The sequence below is a fragment of the Diorhabda sublineata genome, chromosome 11, assembly GCF_026230105.1.
Source record: "Diorhabda sublineata isolate icDioSubl1.1 chromosome 11, icDioSubl1.1, whole genome shotgun sequence".
Classification (NCBI taxonomy): Eukaryota; Metazoa; Arthropoda; class Insecta; order Coleoptera; family Chrysomelidae; genus Diorhabda; species Diorhabda sublineata.
Genome location: NC_079484.1, coordinates 111887 through 138876, shown reverse-complemented (window position 1 = coordinate 138876; position 26990 = coordinate 111887). Strand labels below are relative to the sequence as shown.

At 30.7% G+C, this 26990-nt stretch overlaps 5 protein-coding genes across 19 annotated transcripts in view; 4 read left to right on the top strand and 1 right to left on the bottom strand.

Moving 5' to 3' along the window:
* LOC130450077 (ABC transporter G family member 20) overlaps window positions 1-6176 on the top strand; it is a 38114-nt gene extending 31938 nt beyond the window's left edge. For 8 of the 9 annotated variants that reach the window (XM_056788255.1, XM_056788257.1, XM_056788258.1 and 5 more), the window contains 10 exons: window positions 1375-1596; window positions 2616-2725; window positions 2924-3128; window positions 3396-3597; window positions 3663-3953; window positions 4009-4278; window positions 4341-4602; window positions 4666-4852; window positions 4954-5042; window positions 5113-6176. In XM_056788255.1, the coding sequence (XP_056644233.1) occupies window positions 1375-1596; window positions 2616-2725; window positions 2924-3128; window positions 3396-3597; window positions 3663-3953; window positions 4009-4278; window positions 4341-4602; window positions 4666-4852; window positions 4954-5042; window positions 5113-5591 (2317 nt within the window). In that variant the 3' untranslated portion in view covers window positions 5592-6176. Of the gene's footprint in view, window positions 1-890; window positions 1029-1374; window positions 1597-2615; window positions 2726-2923; window positions 3129-3395; window positions 3598-3662; window positions 3954-4008; window positions 4279-4340; window positions 4603-4665; window positions 4853-4953; window positions 5043-5112 lie in introns of those variants that run through there. The other variant, XM_056788261.1, reaches the window with a different exon arrangement.
* Window positions 6177-6440: 264 nt separating this feature from the next.
* Window positions 6441-14022, bottom strand: LOC130450088 (retinol-binding protein pinta-like). 4 transcript variants are annotated; one of them, XM_056788283.1, is made up of 4 exons: window positions 13903-14022; window positions 12810-12915; window positions 7779-7973; window positions 6441-7138 (listed from the first exon to the last, which is right to left on the bottom strand). In XM_056788283.1, the coding sequence occupies exons 3-4, from the start codon at window positions 7934-7936 to the stop codon at window positions 6442-6444; spliced, it is 855 nt and encodes a 284-aa protein (XP_056644261.1). In that variant the 5' UTR covers window positions 7937-7973; window positions 12810-12915; window positions 13903-14022; the 3' UTR covers window position 6441. The 4 variants fall into 4 exon arrangements, with proteins under 4 accessions (XP_056644261.1, XP_056644263.1, XP_056644262.1 ...); XM_056788285.1 differs by lacking the exon at window positions 13903-14022 and having other exon boundaries at window positions 12810-12926; XM_056788284.1 differs by lacking the exons at window positions 12810-12915; window positions 13903-14022 and adding an exon at window positions 8724-8852.
* Window positions 9255-15486, top strand: LOC130450391 (uncharacterized). The gene is made up of 5 exons (XM_056788765.1): window positions 9255-9973; window positions 10458-11229; window positions 11863-12169; window positions 14098-14560; window positions 14619-15486. The coding sequence occupies exons 1-5, from the start codon at window positions 9544-9546 to the stop codon at window positions 15395-15397; spliced, it is 2751 nt and encodes a 916-aa protein (XP_056644743.1). The 5' UTR covers window positions 9255-9543; the 3' UTR covers window positions 15398-15486.
* LOC130450083 (uncharacterized) lies at window positions 11246-13803 on the top strand. 2 transcript variants are annotated; one of them, XM_056788277.1, is made up of 2 exons: window positions 11246-12176; window positions 12223-13797. In XM_056788277.1, exons 1-2 carry the CDS (start codon window positions 11744-11746, stop codon window positions 13029-13031), a joined length of 1242 nt encoding a protein of 413 aa, XP_056644255.1. In that variant the 5' UTR covers window positions 11246-11743; the 3' UTR covers window positions 13032-13797. The 2 variants fall into 2 exon arrangements, with proteins under 2 accessions (XP_056644255.1, XP_056644256.1); XM_056788278.1 differs by having other exon boundaries at window positions 11247-12176; window positions 12244-13803.
* A 185-nt stretch (window positions 15487-15671) lies between the features above and the next one.
* LOC130450076 (adenylyl cyclase 78C) overlaps window positions 15672-26990 on the top strand; it is a 28991-nt gene continuing 17672 nt past the window's right edge. Inside the window, exons 1-3 of one of the 3 annotated variants that reach the window (XM_056788252.1) lie at window positions 15672-15830; window positions 20719-21032; window positions 25974-26151. In XM_056788252.1, coding sequence (XP_056644230.1) covers window positions 20854-21032; window positions 25974-26151 — 357 coding nt within the window. In that variant the 5' untranslated portion in view covers window positions 15672-15830; window positions 20719-20853. Of the gene's footprint in view, window positions 15831-20718; window positions 21608-25973; window positions 26152-26634; window positions 26705-26990 lie in introns of those variants that run through there. The other 2 variants (XM_056788253.1, XM_056788254.1) reach the window with 2 other exon arrangements.

Below are 26990 nucleotides of genomic sequence, written 5' to 3'. Positions count from 1 at the left end.
ATTGGACAAGGGATTCAAGACGAAAATGTCTAAGAGGCAAATGACATCGGTTTTGTGCAATTTTTATTGCGTACAAGTTTCAATCTAGTTACTTTTGGCTTAGCAGATCAGATAACTTTTGTAAAACTTTGTTATTTTCATCGTTAAGCTAGGTACAAAATATTAGATAAAATTTGAGGTTAGGTTTTTGTTTACTTTTACTGTTTACAGAGATTTGCATGCAATTTGTTGCACGTTGTATTGCATCATGTTAAGAGGTCTTGTTATTTTTTAAAAGAAACGAGAACAATTCCGTTTTTAACTATATATTTCTTAAAAACTATTTCGCAATTACCAAATTAATGGTAAACATTTTTTTATTTCAACGTGACATCGCAATTTTATTTCAGTTAATTTGCAGAATATTTTTATTTTTTTATTATTGACACTATTGATATAATAAGTGACCGTATGGTATTATATAATTATATAAAAAAATTATTATGCTATAGTAGAATTTACAAATAATAGCCGATCATTAAAATATACTTAATATAATAAAATCGATATTTCTATATGATTGCGTAACAACTGTTTATTTCGCCATCATTAAATTGCAAGTCAGTTTTTTTTTTTTTAATATCTTCTAATTTTCGCATCAAGTGGAATTTTGAACCGATAAAGTTTTTGTAATATACGCAATAATCCAATTATTATGAACAGTTTCTATAAGTAGAAGTAAAACAGAATTACAACTATTTCTCTATCCTCAGAAATTTCAGCTCGGTTCTGCGCATTCTCAAGCATGCGCAGTATAGATAAATTGTCCCGAAAGAGAGAGAAGTTGTTCCCATAGCAACTGTCCATTTAGGAGTATTACATTTATGGTTTTTGTACATTAAATCATTTTTAAAACCATTGTGTTGAACTTTAGTATATTTATAGCAACTCGAACATGCTTCTATTGTTGTTGAACAAGAATAATCCACAATTAGATATTAGAGTCTCCATAACGGGGGGTATGAAAACTTATAAGATCAGTTAAGAAGGTAAAATACGTTTTGTTACAAAAAATTAATGTCATAGCATCCTGTTCCTATTGATTTCAATAATTAAAGGAATCGAAACGTTTCCTGTAATATATGTATATAGTGTATAGATGATATGATACTACAATGAATATGACAATCAGAAGTCAATTAAATTAACACAATCAATGTTTGTTATTTTGTTATATCTTATCTAAAAAGTCCTTTCAGATAATAATAACAAAAAGGTGTGCGAATTATTGTTAGAGAAGAAATAGAGGCTTTCGATTATTAGGTTATGTGAAATATTCCGCAGCAGCAAATTTATTCGAAAAGTTAAAATAATATTTTTTATTATTTGTTACAGTGAAAGTGCGACAATGGGCGATCGGGTAGAACCACAAGCTCCAGGGCCTGATTTAGTTGGTGTTAATGTCGAAAGACCCCCATTAGTGCATCAACACTCAACAATATGGAATAGGAGACAGAACGCAGTCAGTGTTCGACACGCCTACAAACACTACGGCTCCAAAAAGAAACCAAATAATGTACTTAGTGACTTGAACATGACCGTTGGCAAGGGAACTATGTGAGTATTGGGTATTTATGAAATTTTTCGTCTGATATCAAAATGGAATTTATTAATTCGGTGTTTTAAACGGCGCGGCGGAACTAAATTTGAATTATGTATTCACGCACCATAAGTATATGATTTGACACGGTTTCTAAACTAATTCACAGAAAATCTCATTTTCGTAATTAAAAATTTTATAGTTGTTTATTCAAATACTTCTCCTGTTGCAAATATTTGACTTAAATTTAATATTTCTTCTGCGAAGATATTAAAATAGGTAATGTTTCAAAATAATTATTTAATGTGTTTACTTTCCGTCGGTTATTTATCGCCCAAAGGATAAAAGAGATAAAAATCAGCCAAATACTTACCAAAAGTAACATATACATGTGGAAGTATTATATAAAATCTAGCGAGAGCTTCAAAAATGACTTTTTAAAAAACTATACTAGTATCGACACTAAATTGTTACTCAAATCAGACTTATGACAAAGAAATTCCGTCTCGATCAGAAATAGAGAAATCCTACCGCCGCCCATTCGTAGCATGCATAATGTGCTGCCTACATTTAGGGGCATCACTCTTTCAATCCTAAATATATCTCGCTAATGCTAAAAGTTTTTTAATTGACTAAATTTGTGTAAATAGACCAAATAAAGTTTTACGTAAATAATATGATTGTAATTTAAAAAGCTTAAGTTTTATTCTCAAAACGCATTATGTTATGAAATCTCATTACGTGCATGTTATTGTCAAATGTCATTGACAGTGCGATTTTTGACGTTTACAGACATGGGCGTAGAAAAAATATTTTTCGTAGGTAATTAAATTAACATAGTGGTTTAGACATCTTGAAAGAATGAATGTCAAAGGAACGCAGTGTAGGAGAAGATGATTATGAATTGAAAAATCGATATAACGATATTAACAATGAATAAAAAACAAATTATTTCCGATTTATATATATATATATATATATATATATATATATATATAATTGTAATATAATTAATTTGCACATTTCTATATTTCAGATATGGTTTATTAGGAGCATCAGGTTGTGGTAAAACGACGCTTCTTTCCTGTATTGTCGGACGGAGACGATTGAATACGGGGGAAATTTGGGTTTTGGGAGGAAAACCAGGTAATATTTTTTACAGTTTTCTTATACAACCAGCCCCTGCTAATAATTGTATTAATTCGGAAAAGTAGTTACATTACCATTGATAAACAAACTCTGTAAGTAATGCAGATATCAAATTCCCATTCAGGTTGGTGTCAATATGTCAATTCAGAAATTTATATTCTCATAAACACCTCGTATATAGATGTTAATTTTAAGGTACAAGAGGTTCGGGTGTACCTGGTAAACGAGTCGGATACATGCCACAAGAAATCGCGCTCTACGGAGAATTCACGATCAAAGAAACTATGATGTACTTCGGATGGATCTTCGGTATGGAATCCAAGGAAATTTATGAAAGACTGCAGTTTCTACTCAACTTTTTGGATTTACCTAGTCAAAATCGGATGGTTAAAAATCTTAGGTGAGTAGATTTATAAAAATATAACTCAATACCTTTAACTGATTGAGTTACGTTCTATCGATGTATTTTGTGTTGCCTACTATCCCGGCGATTGAAGTAGTATTTTATTATTACTGGTTGCGTGTTTTTAATTTTGAATAGTTTGTAAATTTTATTTTATCATTATAGATACCCAGATTTTACAAACTAAATAATTATTGTTCCTTATATTCAACTATACACTAAATCGTTGTTTATATTTATATAATATTAACTTTTATTTGTCAGTGGTGGTCAACAACGGAGAGTATCATTCGCAGTAGCTTTAATGCACGATCCTGAACTTTTAATCCTTGACGAACCAACGGTAGGTGTGGATCCTTTGCTTAGACAAAGTATATGGAATCACCTTGTACATATTACGAAAGATGGTAATAAAACTGTTATAATTACTACACATTATATAGAAGAGGCTCGACAAGCACATACGGTAAATAACACGATGAGAAAACTTCTAATTAGAATATTGTTAAAAATATTTTTTTTTTGTTGTAGATTGGCCTAATGAGAAGCGGTCGACTTTTGGCGGAAGAATCTCCGCAAGTTTTATTAACTATGTATCAATGTACTTCATTAGAAGATGTATTTTTGAAATTGTCCAGAAAACAAGTTCAAGTAGGAGCAACGGATAACGAAGAACAGAATATGGCGAATAACATTAGTTTGGCTACATTAAATTGGTCGAAAAAAGAAGCCATATCGGTGACTGAAGAAAGCGGTGTAGTAGGATTGAACTTCCATCAAAGTAAAGAAGTTTTAGTTACCGATTCGAACGGGCACGTAGATGTGAGATTAGTTGAAAATATTTTGTTCGATTATTTAATGGAATTTATTTTTTTAGGGAGCGAGAACTCCCTCTGCAACTCAAGGTATTAAAGAAGCGTGCGACGATTGTGGACATTGTTCCGAATTTACGACAACCGGAAAAATTCGAGCTCTCCTTCAGAAAAACTTTTTAAGAATGTGGAGGAACGTAGGGGTGATGCTGTTCATTTTTGCCTTACCTGTGATGCAAGTTATTCTCTTCTGTTTGGCTATCGGAGGAGATCCCAAAGGACTCAAGCTAGCTATCGTTAATCACGAAAAGAATTATACTAATTTGACCTATCAGGTAAAAAGAATAGTTTGTGGTGGAATGAGTTTGTTGGTATCACGACATTTTTACTTTTATAGGAATGTAATTGGGAACGGAAATGTTCATTTTCTAATTTAAGTTGTCGATATATAGACGCAATAAACTCATCGACAATAATCAAACAATATTATCGAACGCCGGAAGAAGCTAAAGATGCCGTTAGGATGGGGGATGCATGGGGAGCTTTATACTTCACCGAGAACTTTACCGACGCTTTGGTAGCTAGAATGGCTTTAGGAAAAGACGCCGATGAGGAAACGTTGGACCAAAGCGAAGTCAGAGTCTGGTTGGACATGTCTAGTAAGAATTTAAATTATATATAAAAGGGATTTCGGTAAATTTTAACATTGAAAATATTCGCAGATCAACAAATCGGTATAATTCTTCAAAGGGATCTTCAATTATCATTCCAAAATTTCACGAAAGACATATTTAGAGATTGTGATTATAATGAACAATTGGCAGAAATACCGATTTCGTTTAAGGAACCGATCTACGGATCGAATCAACCGTCTTTTACAGATTTCGTAGCGCCCGGTGTTATTTTAACGTAAGTAATCTGCAATTTATTTTCTTATTTACAACTTGAGTCACACAAATCACTACATATTATAGTCTCATAAATGATAATTATTTTTTTTTAATTCGCAGAATCGTTTTCTTTTTGGCTGTGGCGTTAACGTCGTCCGCTTTGATTATTGAAAGAATGGAAGGATTATTGGATAGATCGTGGGTGGCAGGTAACATATTTATATAATTAAAAAATGAGTTTTTATTATTTAATTTTATTATCGATTTTTTGTATTTTAGGTGTAACTCCAGGCGAGATACTCTTCTCTCACGTTATAACACAATTCGTTGTGATGTGCGGACAAACGGCTCTAGTTTTAATCTTTATGATTCTCGTGTTCCAAGTAGAATGTAGGGGTGATATTATAACTGTAGTTTTCATTACTATTCTTCAAGGACTATGCGGAATGTGTTTCGGTTTCGTGATATCCGCGATATGTGAACTCGAACGAAACGCAATTCAATTAGCTTTGGGTAGTTTTTATCCAACTTTATTACTTAGCGGCGTCATATGGCCGATAGAAGGTATGCCTACAATTCTCAGATACATATCTACTTTTCTACCTCTGACCTTAGCTACGACGTCGTTGAGGTCTATGATGACAAGAGGATGGTCCATAGTAGAACCCGACGTATACTACGGATTTATCGCTACTATAGTTTGGATAATCTTATTTTTAACGATTAGTTTAGTTGTATTGAGAGCGAAGAGGGGTTGAAAACGGATTAAATTAAGTAAAAGTGACAAATTTTATTCATCAGATAATTCGGTAATGAAACCAATCACAAAAAGATTTCTAATTATCCATTTATAACCAGTAAAACTCAAATTTGATCGGTTTCGAACGCTTTATTTATATTAGCAACTTGCCTCTTGTTTAAATGTTTTTAGGGTACCATTTAATTTTTAATTTTTTGTATTATTTTTTACTTAATGCGCACGTACCGTCTTACAATAAATTTATACTGGTATAACGATAAAAATACTGCTCATATAATATAAAAATAGGAAATTAATTATTTCTAAATTAACCGAAATGGCCATTGCAAACGAGAAATATGATAGGCAGCGAAAAATCGGTACTTGAATATGAATTTTAAGAATCTAATATTTTCTGTCGTCTGAGATTCAGGTTGTTTTTAAACTGTTGACTATTTTTTTTTAATATCGATATAAGATGTACGGTTTGCATAGATAATACATGTGCTCAAGTTTAATTTACATATTTAAGTGGTATTGTGATGTATGTTTTGTTATATAGTAGGTATAATAAAATTTTACCCAAAAAAATTTGTTTTATTATAATTTCTGACACGTGCACCATAAATATATTTCATATTGTTGTTTCTTGCTTCTAAAGTCAATGTAAACAGTATCACGTGACAAACGTCAAAGTACAACATTAGCAGAAGTTATTTAAAAAATAGAGCAACGCTATCTATCGGTAAAAAGCTAAAGTACGTAGATATTAATTATTGCTATATAAATATGACAGTTGGCAGCCCAATTATTTCGCTGAGTGGGAAAATGATGAAGCTAAAATTGCGGAAAAAGAAAAACAAGAAAACTCAATCACTTCTATATTTATTATCCTCTAAAAACCAATCCCTTTTACTTAATACTTTATCGTGCCAAAAATTTATCAAATCCTCCAATTTTCCCGCGCTGCCGCCATATTCTTCTGGCAAAATTTCTTTATCGACGAACGTATGTAAACTTTTCAAACCGTTGCTATGCACTTTAGTACTTTTCTTCATACTATCGGTCATAAAAGATTTGAATATATTCAGAATGACATTCAAATATCCGGGCGAATTTATAAATTCGTAACTTTTTGAAGCGATATGATAATGCTGCCACGCGGCTACGGCTCTTTTAACGATGTTCGGAGTAAGAGCTTTCGCGTGCCAAAAAGTCACTCCGTTCATATCAAATACAGATATTAATCCAAAAATCTGCGCAATTTCAAATTCGAATAAAGCGGCTACGTCCAAAATCATGTGATCAACTTTAAATATGGTCTCTTGGGAGTGGATTTTGGGATTGTGAGCGGCCGTTCTTATAATAACAACCATTTGATTCTTATACAACTGCTTTAACGGAACGAATACTCCCAATTTAATTATTTCTTCTAGTTCGGGTAGTTTTGGATCTCGATTCGTAAACCAAATGGCATTGTCTCTTCGTAAATTATAATAGTTTATCAACCTAACTTTTGCATCTTCTATGTTGAATTTAGATAACCTTAGAAACGGTATGATGTAACTGGAAAATATCGAAAATTGTTATTTACAAGATGAAAATATGTTATATTTCGTATTAAACACATCACTAATTATATTGTTTTGGATATTGACATGATGTAAATACTACAAGGTGTGTTGTTGCGCAGCCGAATAGCCACAGCCAATAAGAGGCCTTTCCCACTATCGGCCATATTGTTCTTCTGGCCAATCAATTCAATGCGGGAATTTGAATCTTGAGCGTTGAGCTTAAGACTGTGATACTTAACTATGAAAAATTAATTATTATTATTATTAATTAAATGTAGTCTTTACATCATGGTGAGGTAGTAGGCAAGGAGTATTACATATTGTATGGTTATACACAATGGTGAAATAATTTTTATAATTCAATATAAAAGTTGAAATTACTTATTGTAGTTTTTTTTCTAATTAAATTAAGCTTTATTTCTACTTTTCTTATACTCTATTAAGACGAAAAAGAAAAAAATCTCGATGCCGATAAAATATTCTACCAAAATCAAAACATTTGGAATGAAAATACCGTTTATAATTCTGAACAAACATGTATACATTTAGCTTAAACATAGAAATAAAGATAATTGTAACCTTACTTTTCAGTATTATGAAACACAATAAAATATATTTTTGGAAACACTTACCGGGGTTCTAAACGTGCATTCAAATTAGGTTTTTCTTCTATTAACCATCTGGTAATTTCTTTCATACCATTTTCTCTGTTTTCTTTAGTTTCGTTGAGATTTTCTTGGGCAAATTTCTGTATTTCCGCATCAAATTCCATTTCACATTTCTCTGACATTGCGGTTGAAATACCGAGTGTTGATTGACTACTTAAACTTTTTATTCAACAAAGATAAGGTTTATAATAAAAATAGTAGACAGTTAATTATAGATAAATTAACGATAGTATGTAGATTATTGCTAGTATTCAAGTTTATGTTTATATTTGACCTTTCATCTCTGATTCATTATAGATAACCTAGAAAATACATAGCAACGAATTTTACAAAACGTCCTTGGAATCCACTATTTACATACAAACTTGAATAAAAGCATAAACTGTTTAAAGTACCTTCAACATCCAAGAAACTTGATGGTATTTGTTTTTCGAGACGATAAGTTTGATTTATTCATTTTGGTCATTTTCATTGCATCTGTATCTAATGAAGATCGAGTTTTTTTTAATATAGAAACTGGTAAATCACGTTCGAGAAGTTTTGCTTCAAAAATCGAGAGTTTTGAAACAGTAGATTTTCCTAAATATTCAAGTCATTGCTAAATTTGTTACGATTTATAATATCATTGGATTAAGCTGATATGCAAGATTTTTTGGGAGATAACATAACCAAATATTTTATCATTCTCCAGATTCATTATAATTTGAATAAAATCGTCAATTTTTATTAATTATATTGGTTTTTTTTTTAAATTTTGTCAAGTTAATTTCTTGCCAAATGAAAAAAAATTACAAATACAAGCAAATAGATAATAGAAATCCGAATAATATCCACACAGTCGTGAAATACATTAAAGTATATATAGTATACTTAGAAAATAGTAGTTAAATAACTTTTATATTTACTCACATACGATACGAAATCAGACAGAAATTGAATATCGAAAAATAGTGTTAAAAGGTAAATAGAGGTAAGAATTTGTAATTGAAATTAAACGATTTCACTTCGTAGTCACATTTTTTTCAATACGTTTACAGGTGACTGTTGTGCTGATTTCGTTATTATCAGAATGCAATGTAGGTGACGCCCCGACTCGATCTGTCGTTATCGCACCATTTCCGTACATTTATCCATGACCAATAAATAGAAAATGATAGCATATTATAAAACGAGGAATCTTTTTTCCATTTTATTTCACTGGATTTATAGATTCAGCTTTTACTATGTTACAGTTCCTAGTGATTAGGCAACACACAATTAGAGTACGACAAATAGGTTCTATAATTAATAGAAAGTTGATACATAAAAAGACAAAAAATATTAGTGAGCGGTTTTGGTAGTTTTTTAATAATAGAAAAAAAACTTGAAATTAACTCGTTAATATCTAGTACTCATCTGAAAGATTATGGTATTATTAAATTAAGCTTATTCAGGTACATGGAAGTAACAAATGTTTTTAATCTTAAGTGATAACATGATTTGTGATGAATTAGGGCTTTAATATTTTTTTTAATTGTTATTATTCAATATTATTTTATAACTCCACTCGTTTTTGTTACGTAATTTAATACGAATCAACTTAATATCAACAATTTCTGATCAACCTTGAACGGATACAATTAGTAGATATAACCATTCGTGAAGTGAGATGCATAGTTAAACGTTCGAAGATTGATGAATTAGTGACATGTATTTGTTGATTTGTAGCTTATAAGAAGAAGAAAAAAATATGGAGTCACCTAAAATTGAAAAGTTGGAAGAGCTTATTCTCAAATACTTGGACGTAAACAAGAAGATAATAGATACGAAAATTAGTAGATTAACGGCACCTGGCGAAAACTTTGGAAGTGAAATGTTAAAAGTTGACCTTCGACTTAAAAACAAAGAAGGTATAGAAGACGATTTGAGTGTTGTAGCAAAACTTATACCTGAAAATGAATTTGCGCGAGTAATTTTTAATGTACAAGTCTCTTTTAATATGGAAAAAGAATTTTATAATACTGTTGTTCCGACACTACAACAGTTTCAACGTAACCAAGGAATTGTCGATGTTGTTGATTTCTTCCCCAATTTTTATGGCGCTAGAAATAATCTTAAAGAGGGATCGGATGTTGTCGATGAAAACGCCGTTATCATTTTGGAAAATTTAAAAGTAAAAGGTAATTTCTTCTAATAAAATTAATACTAATTGTTTTAAAGTGAACATATGAGGTTTTTAGATTAGATTTTTAATTTATTTTTGATATAATGAAACTGATACACTAAAATAGGTCAATGAAAAATCGATATTTTATTTATTTAGCTAAAATATCGAGGTATTTTATTGGTTTTATAGTCTTTCGGGATTCTTAATGCAAAAAATCTTATTTTCATGTGACATTTAATATATTTATCTACGCCTTAAATATATCAAGGATATATTCAATAAAATGAATATAAATTTTACCGTAGAATCTTATTATTATATGCAATTATTCAAAAATAACAACAATTAAGTAACTCAGTCTATTTGCAATTAAATTTTAATTTATTCAGATATGAATAACAATCGTAATACATAATAAACGATAATGGGTAAATTATATTATATATTTGGTTCTTTTAGTTCTTTTTTTTTATTATAAAAATATCTTTTTGTTCAAGGTTACGAAAATGTGCAACGAAACACCGGATTCGATCTCCCGACAGCGAAATTAATTTTAAAACATTTAGCGCAATTCCATGCTGTTCCGATAGCGTTGAAACAAAAAAATCCTGAAATATTCGAAAAGAGAGTGAAGGCTTTTATGGCATGTATGCATCCTCCCGCACAACGTCCACCAGTCGAACACATATTGCAAATTATATTTAATATTTTACGAGAATCCGATTCATGTAAACATCTCGTACAAAAAATGGAAAAGTCCGCGGAGAAATTCGGCAAGGCTTGCGATGAATTTAGAGAACCTTTCGTTACATTAAGTCATAAGGATTTGTGGGTTAATAATATTATGATTAAATACAATAATAGATCGCAACCTGTAGCTTGCAAATTTCTCGATTTTCAAGTTTATACTTACGATTCCCCCGCGGCAGATTTATTTTTCTTCTTATTCTCGAGCATTCAAATGGACGTTTTGAAAGAAAACTTGGAAAACTTATTGAAATACTATCACCAACATTTTCAAGATACTCTGAAATCTCTAAATTGCGATCTTAATTTCTCTTACGGAAAATTATTAGAAGAAATGTCTTTTAGTTCGAAATGGGAACTTTCCCATACCGCTTTTATGTATATGGTAATAATAAATGGTCCGAAAGGCGGTTTTCCAATGCCCAAAGATAAGGAAAGTGCCTCAGATTTACCAATCGTCATTGAACAAACTACCAAAGATAGAATAAGGTGGATATGCGAGGAATGTGAACGAAGAGGTTGGCTCAATTTTTAAATTGTAATATTTTGTTCACTTTTAGATAAGAATCGATTGCACTAAAACTCATTATGTCTATTAATTATACAAATTATACGAAACTAATAAATAGATTTTGTTTCATTCACAATTTGATGCGACAACTTAAAATTGCTCGAGTTATTTTTAAATTTCCCGCGCGCGAAATTAGCATGGATACGAACCTTAGATGAAAACATCTTTTTTCTTGGTACATAGCCAGTCCGAGAGATGTCGAATTTTTTATACACAGCGGCAAATATATCGAGTATATAATCTTTAGAGGCGACAAACAAACAAAAGATTGTCAGCCCGGTATATTGTATTGCAACAAAATTATTCGACGTCGCCGCAAATGCTGTTTCATTTGGATATTTAATTAGAATATTGTGTAACATTGTATAAAATTCAAAGCGCGACCTTGACCTAACGATATCCATATTGAAGCGCCTAATAACGCATTAGTTTGTGTCGGAAATCGTGTATATTAACAAATACAAAATGTCGGTACCTAAAATAGAAAAACTGAACGAATTGTTAATTTCGTATTTGGGAAATGGCAAAGCGATATTGGACACGAAAATCAACCGACTCACAGCACCGGGAGAAAATTTCGGTAGCGAAATTCTGGAAGTGGAAGTTATTATAAAAGAGGAAGTTAAGAAGGTAGAAAAATTAAATGTCGTCGTTAAACTTATTCCCGAAAGTGAATTCGCGAGAACGGTTATTATGAATGCGGCCGTTTCCTTTAAAATCGAAAAAGGATTTTATGATAGCGTTATACCGACACTGCAAGCTTTCCAAAGAAACGAAGGACTTGAAACGGTTATCGATTGTTTTCCACAATTTTACTGCGCTAGAAATAACTTGCGAAATGAATGCGATATTGTCGATGCCGACGCTGTACTGATATTGGAAAATTTAAAAGTAAAAGGTACAAATTTAAATACATATTTAATTTTTTTCATTTTATTCATTAGTTTGTTTTTTTTTTAATTCAGGTTACAAAAACGTTTGCAGAAACGCGGGATTCGATCTTCCGACCGCAAAATTAATTTTGAAATATTTGGCTCAATTCCACGCAGTACCGATAGCGTTAAAACGAAAAGATCCGAAATCGTTCGAAAATAATATTAAGGCGTATACGCTAGTCTCGTTTCCACCACCGCCACGTCCTCCAATCGACCAATTTATGCAACTTATCTACATGATAATGAGAGAATCGCATAAATGTAAATATCTGGTACCTAAAATGCGGAAATCGGCTTCGAAATATCGTACTCCGCGAACAAATTTAAGGGAACCGTTTACCACATTAAGTCATCAAGATTTTTGGATTAATAATATCATGGTCAAGTTCGATTGCGACAATCGTCCAGTCGATTGCAAGTTTCTCGATTTTCAAATTTGTAATTACGATTCTCCAGCCGCGGATTTATTCTTCTTTCTATTTACGAGCGTTCGAATGGACGTTTTGAAAAATAATTTGAATAATTTGATAAAATACTATTTATTTCAATTTCAAAAAACTTTAGAAAGTCTTAATTGCGATTTGAAATTTACTTACGAGAATTTATTGGAAGAAATATCGTCGATCACCGAATGGGAACTAGCTCATACTATTTTTATGTACGCCATGATAATAAATAGTCCAAAAGGCGGTTATCCTTTACCTAACGATAAAAACAAAGATTTACAATTGACGGAAATACCGATTCCAGACACCACCAAAGAAAGGATATGGTGGATATGCGAGGAATGTGAAAAAAGGGGCTGGCTTCATTTTTAAAAATTAAATTTAATAATTGGATATGGTATTTAAATCAATGTATCGTTTAATGTAAAGACGATGTATTGTATTTTCTACGAGGCATATTTTTTAAGTAAGTACCGTTTTGCGATTCCGCCGCCGCAATCCCAAAGTCGGCGTTCCGCACCTACATCTCTTGTTTACGCACCGACACCATTACAGTCTGATTCTTCATCGTGAGATCTGTCAAGTTTACGGACAAAACATTATGAGTGATCATCACCCAAAAAAGTGCAGTTTAAGCAAACGATTTCCACCCGGACAGTGCACACTTTTTTGGGACAGAAAAGGAGTATTGCTAATGGAGTTTCGGCCTCGTAACGAGACAATCTGCGTCGTGCAATCCAGAACAGAAGACCAATAATCGGACCAAAGATCTCATCAAATCTTTTTCAATGGGAAACTCTAGATCTGGCCTGATCTTTTCCTGCACTCGAAGAAACACCTGGGCGGTCAGCGTCTTCAAGACGATAACGAAGTCAAGTCAGTTGTGATACAGTGGTTAACAAGAAGTCAGGCGGCAGAATTTAATGAGGAGGCTTCAATTTTCACGGAAATTATGTAGAAAAGTAGATTAAGGTACAGGCTTTCACGTAAAAATAAAATTATCGCGATATCTTTGCACTTCTTTTTTTAATTTACTTAAAAAATATGCCTCGTATGAAAAAAAAAATATTTTTTGTATCTCATTATGAGATCAAAGTGAATAACGCACTTCTAAAAAAGATTAAAGCATATCAAATGTAGAAAAGTTATTTATTTTTTAGCCGCTTTATAAAGACAAACGAGAGAGAAACTAGAAAAACATACAAAGGACAAAAAAAAAGTCTAAATTCCAAATTTTACTTACTGCGAGATAATTCCACCATACGTATGGATGTAAAATAGAAAATACGTGATTTTTTTTTTATGTTTTATACGTTAGTAAATAAGCCGATACATTAGAATTTATTAATTTTATGTTTATGGACGCTTAATTTCGAGACGTGACTTGTACCTACACATATATAGATCATAATTGTGATTTATTATTAAAAATTCCCAGTCGAAAAGTAACGCATCTACACATATAATAAACAAAATGACGGTTGAAATAGTACAACTAGAACAACTTTTAAACGCGCATATAGGCGAAGGTAAAAAAATATTGAATTCGAAAGTGTCCCCACTAACATTTCCGGGGGAAAATTATGGAAGTGAAATGTTAAAAGTGGATGTTTCTATTGAAGCCGAAGACGGAACGTACGAACAAATACATCTCGTCGCTAAACTTATCCCAAGAAATCATTTTGCTAAAATAGTATTCAACGTGCAAGTATCCTTTATGCTAGAAACGAAATTTTATGAAATCATCATACCGACTCTGCAAAAGTTTCAAAGTAAACAAGGATACGAAAACGTCATTGATTCGTTTCCGAAATTTTATTGCGCTAGAAACAATTTACGAATAGATTCTAATATTATTGACGACGATGCTGTATTGGTATTGGAAAATTTGAAAGCGAAAGGTATGGTGTCGTCGAAACGTTTTTATTCTTTGAGCTAATTTTCATAATAATTTTGTAGGTTATGGTAACGTCGATCGTCGTATTGGTTTCGATCTGTCCGCATCTAAGTTGATTTTAAAAAAATTGGCCGAATTTCACGCGGTACCGATAGCGTTGAAATTCGTCGATCCCGAAACGTTCGATAAGAAAATAAAAGCCCACATGGCATTCAATTATCCTTTAAAACCGTTTTCGCCTTTGAAAGGATCGATGGAAAATATTTACGCGCTAATGAGCGAATCCGAAAATTGTAGTCGTCTAATACCCAAAATGGAAATGTCGGTGAAAAAATTTTCGAAATTGTGCGACGATATTAGAGAACCGTTCGCGACAATAGGTCACCGAGACTTGTGGGTTAATAATATTATGCTCAAGTTAAACGGGGAAGATGTAGTAGATTGCAAATTTGTCGATTTTCAAATGTACAGTTACGATTCGCCGGCTGCCGATTTATTTTTCTTTTTATTCAGCAGCGTACAAGAAAAAGTACTCAGGAATAATCTCGATGAATTGCTCGAATATTACCATCGACATTTTGTGGAAACTTTGAAACTTCTTAAATGCGATCTTCAATTTTCTTACGAGAAACTATTGCAAGAAATTACGTTTAGTACCGAATGGGAATTGGCGCACACCGTATTTATGTATTTATTCATCATTAATGGTGGACAACACGCCATGCCCGAAGGTGCGGATTTCGAGATTAATTTGTCAAAAATTCAATTCGAAAAACATCTAAAACAAAGAATTATCTGGATGATTGAAGAATGCGAAAGAAGAAAGTGGTTGGATTTTTGATCGATTTCAAATTATTATAACTGTGTGTCAATTTCTTGCTTATTTTCGTAAATCAAAAGATAATATTAAATAAAAACAAACAAACGAAAGCTTAATTTTCCCGAATCTAATCAGCCAATCAAAAAAATAACATTTTAGTTTTTAGTATCGATTGATTTTAGCTTTTCTTACACGAATCGCTTTGAAAATATGAGTGTACATATGTGCGACCACCTATACGGTTCACAGTGTGGTCGCTTAATTAACCCTTGTAACTTGAAATGCGCATCTCTTATCGCGAATAAGCCGCTCGCAACATGTGGCCTATAGCTTTTCAACCAGAATTCGTCGACATTCGGTTAGAGTCCAGCTTTCCTGTAGCTCGCGAAAATTATTTGAACGCGCGCGTTTTTTTTTTTTCTTAGTGAACCGCTCGGTTTTTATCGAAAATCAGGTGAGTTATCGTTATTTCCACGTATTTTGAAACAGGCCTCATCGAGAAAATAGAGTTAGTGTTTCGCACAGGTAATTTGCCAAGCTAACGTCATCTCTTATATTATATAAATATTGAATCACATCGTATATTAGTTTTCGGGTGTCGATTTCAACGAATCATCTATAGTTTCAAGTGGATTTTAAAGCCACTTCATAGTCATATGCACTGCGGAGCTATGAAACTAAACCGAGGGATTCAACACACGCATTTTGGTATTTGCATCTTGTCGTAATAACAATCAAAAAAGAACTGGCAATCTGAAAAGTACGATACCATTTAATCTAGGTGTCTTAGTCTAGGGTAATTCTTAATCTAAAAGTGTCCAGCAGAAAATCGAGCTGCTGTATTAATTTATTTAATAAATTAACAAGTAAAAAATATTTGGTAAGAATACTTGGAAACGCAATTATTTATATTAAAAAATGAAACGTCCTTACTATGTAGAAATATAAACAATTTAATCTATTGTTGTTGTATGTTATTCGTACTAATAATACTAAACGTTGTGTCGTACTTTTCCAATTTCAAATAGTACGATTCCATTTAGCAAGACTTAATAGACGTGGTATATTAAATTGATATTAATTGGTTTCATTGCTTCGTGAATTATAAAAATTATGCTATTTGATATTTGGAAAGATAGAAAATATCGTGTGCCAAATCAATCAAAGGACATAGGTCAAAGGACAGTTTTCTATAATTATGTACTTCATTATTTTATTTAATGCAAAAGAAAACAACATTTAAGATGTGGCTATTGATTAATCAAAAATATATCTACCAATCAATTTCGTTTATCGTCAATTGTATCAAATGAAGCAGCTGTTGAATTGAATAGATACGTTGTTGAATCCTGAAATATTTTCAAGGAGGCTTAAAACTGTGTGAACAAATAACTTGTAATTAACAATAATAAATAATTTACATAATAAATATATAAAACAGTGGAATTCTCTAGGAGGAAAAATAAAAAAAATTACACACGAGCTTTGATTGAAGAAGCATTTTAGATATAAAGATCGGTACAATCTTAATTAATCTTAAAACGCTGTTTATATTGATTACAATTTTTCCAAACTCTTTGAAGAAATGTTAAATAGCAATTTAGTCGCATCGAAACAAAAAACTTTTATAAAAAACTAAGAAAATGTTGAAAACTTGGCGTGTAACCGGCGAAATTGATATATTTCCGAATAATATTATAGCGTGAGATGGAATCTTATCAAACCGTTCTCCTATTATTGAGAAAACGATGATTCCAGAGAACGAATTCCATGAAAAATATAAAGACAATGTTCGCTTTACCCAATACAAAAAAGAAATCCAAACATTCTTTCTCAATTCATTTAATTTTATATATCAAAGGATTTACGTGATTCCAATATATAATACAAAAATTGGGGCTTACAAATAAGCTTGTTTCCAAATTCAAAGCATCTCATTTGCACCCAACCGAGAGCTGAGATAAACAAATTTTCTTGTAAGCAATCAGCTCCTGTACTATAACATATACTAAATATAATCGAAAATAAATAACGTGTACGTGGGTCAGTTTGAAAACTACGCACTTTTATTAATATCCATTTTTTTGTTACCTTCTTGGATGGACTGGAAAAGGGGTTAAAAGACAGTTGATTCCGGTTAAAATATTATTTTATAAAAATATAGTTAGATACTTTTCAAAATCGCACATTTTTGGATTATCTTGACATAAAAGTGAAGTGCATTGATTTAATTGAGTCCAATACGACGATTAAATAAGATATTTCATAATTTAATGACACTGAAATGCATTGCGATAATGTAAAATTGAATAAATAATATTGAAGTTTTCTCGGAAGTCTTAAAATATTGTATCACCTAATTAAAGTCAATTTGAAACTGTTTATTTTTTCATTTCTTTCATTCAAAAGATCGTTTGAGCGACTGAAACCATAAACCTGCAAGTCACCGGTAGGCTTTTTATTAAAAAATTATATTTGTAATTATTTCGGGTGATCGATTAATTTAGTATGTTCGCCAAAATTGGTAATTGTTCTTTGTAATATGGCGAATGTATTACGTATTTTGCAGTACTAAAATCGTAATTCAATTCGCCAACACTCATTTATATAATATTAGACAGTCGTTTCATATTGTTTGGCCTAGTACGAGGTGTATTTTTATGTATATCTACGACGATATTTCGTAAATTGGTTACATTCTAATTAATAATAATTTTTTTTTTATCGAACGTACGTGATTTCTCTTTTTACGAAAATTATGCAATCGATCAACCTTAACTGGGAAAATATATCTTTTCAATTTTCTGCTCGTGCACAATTTTTCGATCACGTACCGTTTATCAAGGCAATCTCTTGAGCTCCGTGTTGGAAAAATTCATGAAAAACGCGGAAAAATCGCTAGTAATATGATTTCTAAATCGTTGAATTGAACAGCAAAATCTACTTTTCTATTCGATTTGTTTTTTTCGTACGATTAAAAATACTTTTTGGAAAATCCTCTGCATCGAAATTTCTGGCCAATTCCGCCGGGGCTTTATTAAACGTTATTAATTGAATTAATGTTGCCTTCGAAGATAGCTTTGACGCAGAAATGATGTAAAAGCTATTACCCATGTTGTACATAGATGACAAAGAAAATTTAGGGAAATGTTGTGAGTTGCGTTAGAAAGGATGTCGTCCTTTATATTATCGAAAAATAAAAAAAAAATCTTGCGAGATACTCTACTAAAAGTAATAGATCTCAAACAATATGGAAACAACCCTTTGATAGTATTTATTAGTGCGTAGTTTTTTCGGGAAAATTTTTAATCTAATGCTATAACAATAAATAACGACAAATAACACGAAAATATATTATGAAATTGCTGAAAAATGATCTATTAAGGAATGCTAGTAATTATAATACGCTACGAATGTGGGGTATTTCACATTAACAGTATTTAGCACGAATGTACAGGATCGATTATTTTATCTTATCTAGTTAATTTATTCCTTTCAATGTTATCATACTCCGACAACCCATTACGTAATCAGGCAAAGTAAACGTTGTGGAAAAACATAATAACACACTACGTGTCATCGCTTGATAATAACACCCTTAATCATTAAAATCACTATGTGTAGGTACTTTCGGAGATAAAATTCAAAAAAAAAAAAAAACACTTTGGGGTAGTTGAATATCGATAAAGTTATTATTGATGCAATTAAAATTAGTTTTTTATATTAAAAGAAAGGTAAATTTTGACGTTTCGATTTTTCTTTATCGAAATTTAATTTTTCCTTGGTTACCACATTTCAAATATATCAAATTTATTAGAATTTACAAAATGGAGCTTAAATTATTTAGATCTTTTTGATCATTTATAGTTTTTTCGTCGTAATGAATGTGAAGCATTTCTTTCCCTTTTTCGTCTATTAGATTCCGTTTCGATTATTTTTTGAATCTTTATAATCGAATTTATGTTTTTTTTTTTTTGATATTTCATGGTTCGTTAATGCAGTTCTATTTTTTTATCGTATTGATGGACACTTGATCTATTTTCTAAATACTGAGATGTTTGTCCTACGTAGACTAGAATATCACAATTAATATAAGGCACTTGATATATAATAGTAGTTTTTTTGTTTTTGGGTGTTTTAGTTTTTAATTTAGTGAAATATTTGATTAATATATTATAATTTGATATCATATTAATTGAAATAATTAGATAATTGTTAGAAAATTCCTTGTACGTATGGCAAAATGGAAAAATGTTTCATGTTTTGATGTTTCGTTTGAGTTTTGTTTTCAAATTGATTGTGGTATCTGTTTATCCTTTTCTTGAATACGATATTTATCATTTTTTCCGGATAATTATTTTCTTTCGATGCAGTTTTTTTTGCTTTTTGAATAGCTAAGCATCTAAATTCACGATCTGATAGTTGGATAGATCTTTTTTGTGACACGATTTGAAGATTAAATATCTCGAGGCACAAGTTGGTTTCGTACACCAACCAAGAGATGAATTTTTTAACTTTCGATTCGATTAATAGGATAGGAAATTAAAGAAATAAAGTTATTATTTGAGCTTTGTTCAAATTTACCGGTGATTTTAATAAAATATGTTACCGCGCGAAAAATAACATAATTTTCAGCCAGTTTCTCAAATAATAACCCAACTAATTTTTAATTTGTAAAGGTAACAAACACACAAATGAATCCACATACCAAACAATACTGTATTTACGTGGATAATGAAAGTTACGCTTAAGGCCACAATTCCATAAAAGACGTCATTAGTTTGTCTCGCACAAAGTTTACAGAAATACCGAAAGGAATAATAATTATTATTTTGTATAAAGTTATCTTAGAGGCGAGCAATATTACTGTATTCGAGGATGTTTATCGGCAGTTCGAAAAATCCATTTAATATAACGATAACATCTTATAAAGTATATCGGAAAGATTAGAACGATTATTAGGGAGATAGAAATACGTTTTTTAAATAAAAAAAAAAAAAAAAAACTTTATTGATAGGCGAAAATATTATTATTATTGTTTCGTAACGTCTTTTTCGCGGTCTGAACAAACCATATACACCAGCGTTTACGTCTTTGCCATGAATAGTGTAAACTAACATTTCTTTGCCATAATCTAAAATTGTTTACCACATACAAAAGTGTCGCTCTTAAGATCTTTCGATTTTATGTTAGAAATATCCGAATTGATCTTTGAGTAGCTAGAAACTATATTACTAAGTCAAGTTTAATTAGCATACGTATTGTAGAATGATTTTCCTACATAATAAATTACCGATGATCTATTTACTAAAATAGATTATTCATCATGAATTATTTTACAGGGTTTGATAATCGAATCGTTCGATTACGATGCGGGGTGGATTCCCAGAAGACGATTCTCTGGTCCTTTGAGAAACAAAGACATGTATGATGCGATCGTCTCGGAAAATGATGGGTGTGTAAAACGCTAGGGGTCGATGGACGTCCACGACGAGGGTGGAGGAGCGGGTAGTGAGATCGGGGATAATCCGTTTGTTGGAAAAGAGGGCGGCAATTTAATACCGTCCCCGATTGCATCGAACAATGCACTCGCGAATACAGACCAGCAGGAGCCGGAAATAGACGCCAATGTACATGGGAATGCAAACAAAAATAAGTGAGTTTTTTATAGACTCTACTATTTTGTTTGTAAACGTGGCAAAAGGAAATTGGAAGATGTATTAATTATTTTTATGCGTGCGTCTATATAAAATAAAATATTCGTGATGAAAAAAAAAAAACAAATAATAACTATTTCCCTACTACTAGCAACCTTATCTTAGCCTTAAACGTTGTAATTCCTTGAATAAACTAGTTGACAAAATTTGGGAATTAGTTTAAAACTATAGCTTAGCATCTATTTCACCCCAAAAATATATTATTTCAAGTTTTTAGATATGAAATTAGAATTAACCGCGAAAAAGGCCAAGACTGTCATGGCGTCTTTAATTATGTCATAACAGTTGTGATCGTTTACGACAGTCAATTGTTCAATTTTTCAATAAATAATGAATTCCTCGTATTATAAATATTGTGTAGTGCCCCAATGTGATAAAAACGCCAGACAAATTATTCATATACGTTCCAAACAATCAATCAATACGAAGAAAGTGGTTAAAAATGGCAAATAGGCAATATGTTCTTACTTTATCAACTAATTCCACTAAATATTTCTGTGAAGATTATTTTGATGTAAGTATTAAACAAAACTCGATGTATATATTTATAAATGTATAGTAAAAGGGATGAATTTTGCAAAATCTACCATAATAATATACCAAACATAACGTATAAAATGTTATGACTTGATTAAGTTAAAGTTATTGAAACTTTGTATTCGCTAACCTCAAAATCAGTAAATTATTTTCATTTCACAGTGGGTAAATACAACTCTCTGACTGGTAACTGCTAATTAAATAAGACTTTGTTTGTTCTTCACATAATATTTACATATAAGTTTTAACACTGCGGACTTCCGATAAACAAAAGTAGGTGTTTATTGAAAAAAAAATTGTCAAGCATAACGGTGTCATTTTTGGGCAAACTACTACAGTTTGCTTTGTTAAATTTTGATTCCATGGCAAATTATAACTGTCTCTTATCGAGATGAAACTAGAAACGAACTTTATTAATTTAACAATAATTGTCGAAATAACCTGGTCAATTTATACGAAAATGACAGTTACAACATAATGTTTCGCGAGATGTGACGTCACGCTTTTCTGATTGCTGTTCAATGTCACGTGATGAATCTTTTATTATTTTTGTAGAAAATTTGTTTTTTTATTTACTAATTATTAAAAATTCAAACTAAAACTTATAAAATAAGCGATATACATAAAGGTATATATATTTCAATGAAATAAATAACGGAATAATAATAATCTCGTAGACGGATGTATAAATTGATTGAATTAAAAAATGTTTGCAGTAAGGGAAAATTGATTATCTCCATATTGGATATTCCTATTTAAATTTAATCGAGTTATTGAATTTTTTGTATAAATCTGAATAAATTATTGAAATCTGCGCGGATAATTCAATTAAAATCGAATAAAAATGTAAATAAATTAATTCACTACCTGTTACTACCTGAATATAATTTTCTGATACTTTTATTTATAATAGTTTGGAAGCTTCTGAAACGGATGCAGGTACGTCAAAAACATATTTGTTAAAGTCGTCAACATCCCGTATTTTTCGGGAAATATCCACTAACTTTATTATTAAACCGCTTTAGTTTGAATTCGATAGTTTCTGAAATCATTAATGCAACCGACTTCGAGTTAATAACAAGTTCTCCCTTACATACCACTACGGTTGGTTATAACTATTATTGCGCAGTCCTTGCTTCGCATCCCCAGGTTACAACAGAGACGTTATACGATTAGAGTTTAATTGGTATCTTCTTTAGGGTTATGATAGTTTATCCCTTTTATATATCTACCTACTACTACAAAGATATTATCGAGACTGCACATAGTTGCTGAAGTGAAAATCAAAACCAATTAAAATTCTGTAATAACAAAGTTTATTTCATTGTGTAGGTATTGATGACGTTCGGAAAAACATTACATACAAGTTGAAATTTCTTCGTTTTTGTTGCTCTATACCAGGCATTCTCAAACCACTTTAGGCAGCTTTTCAATATTTTAAATATCATATATATTGAAATAAGAAAAGATTAAAAATTGTACGGCTATAAATAATATTAATAAACTCGCTCATTATGTAGTAATTAAAAGTTTCCTTTTACCTAGAACACGTACGGATTGTCGGTATACATTTATGAGATAACTTTATCAGTCCTTCCAGATTAGATATCTATTTATATATCATTGAGATCCGATTATCTTTCAAAATCCTAGAAACTATTTCTCTTCGTCTATGTTTCATAGTTTAATTTCCATATATATCCAGAAATAAAAAAAAAAAAAAAAAAAACTGTATTCGACTCTGAATATCCGGAAGATAATCATATAATCATTATGAATGTTTTAATAAAAAGTAAATTAGTATGTTTACTCTATGTTATGATTCATTCAACTCGTCTCCTCATATTTTTAAGTCACCCCAGTTTACGAAATACAAACATGTTTTCGTCCTTTTTGTGGTTTCTGTTATTCCCTATTTCTCAACTACCTATTTTTACTTTGTTAACAAATAATAGATTTTCCGGACATAAAAAAGTAATAAATGTGTTTGTACACAAAACAACTGATTCGTTTTATCGGAAATGCAAAATATCTGAAACGCCGCTTATTATATTTATTATATAGGGTGAATCTAAACTTATTTGATTAATTTGACGTTTCAATATACAAAAAATGGTATTTGCTATTTTTAAAATAAGTCGTGTTAAACATAATGCGATATCTACCTAGGTATAATTTTCCTGGATCACCCTAATTTTCATCAAAACCCGCGGCAACGATTGTAATTATTCCACTTGAAAGGAACAAATCGACCACATTTATATCCATCTCGATGACGATGATTGTAAACGCTCTCGATGTTGCGAATATAAACCGGATCGAGGTAGACATTTACGCCTTATTAACCAAACGAGAGATCGATATTTTTGTACCGATACTTATTTCGACAACCCTATAAATTGGGTGGTTGACGTTGAAGGTCAATCGTCAGTTAATGTTACGTAAACTATCAATTCAATAAATCGTAATTTCTAACAATCAAATTTTGATCTTTGTTAAACCCTATTTGTTTATTGTGCGTAATGTTGGTTGCCTACAATAAAATATCCGAATAAAAGTTTATCAATAAAATTGGATGTGACGATATGACATGACAAATTATGTACGGTTGATTTTAGCTGTAATTACCGATTTAATCTTTTGAGAACTACAACAATACATTTATATAAATAGGAGGAATTGATTGCGAAACAATTTGTCTTCGACAGTTTGGATAGAATTAATATAAAGCTTCAAAATAATAATTTAAGTTCACCGTAACGAAAAATCCAACCGCGAACTAAAAATTAGTAAATTGTAACAAGAATAGAACAACTTATCGATTATTGTGGTGTCTGTAATCCCATGGATACAAAGATATCAGGTGTAAAGACCTTAAAAAGTTAGGTTGACGGTCACGATGGCATTTGAAGGTCGAAGCAAAAGTAAACAAACGAAAATAGTCTTTTCCTTTGTCTCCTATAGATAATTAATATTTTTTCCACAGATTTCTATGTACTATTTAATCAATAGAATCAATAGTGATTTTTAATTAGAGCTTAAAATTTTGCAAACTTCTTTTGATTATTTTGTTTTATTATATTGTGAAGGTTTTTATGAGTGTTCGTACCATTAAAATAATATTTATTTTAAAAGCATTTTTTGCATCGTTCTATATTATGCTAATAAATAGTCACGAGGATATTCTTTTTTGGAGGGTAAAATATACCCATCTATAAAAGAGAAACACAGAATTAAGGTGTTTGTTAAATGTAAATGGAAACATATGGTGAAGTGATAGATAACGGTGTTATCTACAATAAAATACACATGTTAAATTTAGTGAAGGTCCGATGAGTAACTCATTCGCGTTGATTTTTTTACAAAGCAATACGAAAATAATATCAATATTTATATCTAAATAACATAAAACTTTATATTTGTAGTCATACTTAAAAGTTATCGAACTCTATACAAGAATTTCAATATTTAAAACTTGGTTGTTTTGGAGTGAACTGTCAGTCATGAAATATCAAATTTTACCAAATTACTAACATTATTAAAGGAAATAAAAATCTATAGGTTACGAAAACGATAAGTAAACAAGTTGATACACCATATAGAATCGCACACATGGAAGGGGAGTATGTGAAGTTAAATAAAGAAAAGTTTCAATTTACTTTTTAATTACTTATTGTTGTTATTTCCCTTTATCTCCTCAAATTCGTTTGGTAATTTATTAAACAATTTTATTGACGCAATATGACTATTTTCATTACTAACAGTTTTGGTAGTAGAATATTCTTATTTCTAGTTTTATCAGATTCTTTATAAGATAATTATTCAATAGGGCAATGATCAGGAAATACAATACTTATCTTAATTGGCTTTTCCATTATCTGAAGGCCTTGTTATATCCCGAAAACAAGGAAGATTCTTGGCTCAAATATTGATTAAGTGATTTTTAATATTTTGACAATCATACAAAAAAGCTTTCGAGTTTTGAACAAGTTCACTTTTAGTTCACAAGTTCATGAGATCTGTATAATGCAGAGAAATTTTTGAATGAAGAATATTCAGTCTCCCATACTCCCTGGTTATTGTAGTTTCATTTAAATTCTCATTAATATACAGGGAAACACCGTATGCTCGATTTATTTTACTATTATTGTCAAAAAATTTTATAAACAGGTAAATTTTTGGTTTATTTTTTAAGATTTTTATAAAGATATGCGGTTTATCAAAATTAGAATTTAAATTATCAATGGAATGAATTTAAATTTGTATTAATTGTTAACGGATTCCTAAAAATACATTCTAATACTTCGTAATCTTCTCTATTAAAATTTAATTCTGTTTATCAGGATCATAAATACCAGAGAGTTATGGACTAATGCCGTGCAAAAAGTTTCGAACGAAAGAAAAAGAAAACCGCATTTTTCATCGATCGCATTTTCTATCATCGAATCTAATAAACAAATAAAGAAGGATGTATCTTTCACACCACCGGATTCTCCTCGACATGGAGGCATTACAAAACGTGTAAGTTTTTAATAATATCAGACCTTAAATTTTACTTCATATTTATTTGAGTTGTTTTTTCAATTTAATGTCAGTAGAAATACGTGAAAAACTATCTATTATATACTTTATACTTTATAATATAATTTAGCAAGATTTTAACAATATTCGAAATGGTAAATAGGAAAGTATTTAAGATTAAGTATGTTGCTATCGTTCGAAGAAAGTTGATGTGTGTTGATTGTGTGTAATCAGAGTTAGTTTATTTATCAAAAATTGGTCAACAGATAAAACGTTCCATATCAATGACGTATATTAATTGGTACGTAAAAACGGTTTATAATTAAATTCTTAACGATTTAAAAATTATACCTAATCGATTTTTTTATCCTGGTTTGGTTGAAAAATCTTTGGAAAGTAATGGATATCAAGGAGATTTTGGATGGAATTTTAAAAAAAAAGTGGATTTGTGTTTTAAATGCAATTTTACATATGAGATTACAACAATTTGTTTTTGTGCTTCCTAATTCGGCATCAAATTGATCTATTTGTGCATACATTTTCTTCTAGTCTGGTAAATATAAAATACGCTTTGAAACCGAATAATTTTACGTTATTTTTGACGCTTGCTTTCGAGGTCAAATTTATGAAAAACATCTATAATTAGTATTATTTTGTATATAATACCGATTGCCATTAATTTCAAAATACCATAAATCAAATTATTGATACAAGACACACAGGAAAATATAAGTTTCGATATAAACCCTTTACACTTTACACACCAATTATTTAAGAAAAACGTAAATAAAATTCTCATATTGTCTACAAAATTGTATTAAACATATTTTTAAAATACA

Coding starts and splice junctions, on each gene's coding strand:
- LOC130450088 (XM_056788283.1), bottom strand. CDS start 7,936: ATGTCAGAGAAATGTGAAATGGAATTTGATGCGGAAATACAGAAATTT. Junction 7,139..7,778: donor AATGCACGTTTAGAACCCCG/GTAAGTGTTTCC, acceptor GATATTTTCCAG/TTACATCATACCGTTTCTAA.
- LOC130450391 (XM_056788765.1), top strand. CDS start 9,544: ATGGAGTCACCTAAAATTGAAAAGTTGGAAGAGCTTATTCTCAAATAC. Junction 11,230..11,862: donor GAATGTGAACGAAGAGGTTG/GCTCAATTTTTA, acceptor AAATTTCGGTAG/CGAAATTCTGGAAGTGGAAG. Junction 14,561..14,618: donor GGAAAATTTGAAAGCGAAAG/GTATGGTGTCGT, acceptor ATAATTTTGTAG/GTTATGGTAACGTCGATCGT.
- LOC130450083 (XM_056788277.1), top strand. CDS start 11,744: ATGTCGGTACCTAAAATAGAAAAACTGAACGAATTGTTAATTTCGTAT. Junction 12,177..12,222: donor GGAAAATTTAAAAGTAAAAG/GTACAAATTTAA, acceptor TTTATTCATTAG/TTTGTTTTTTTTTTAATTCA.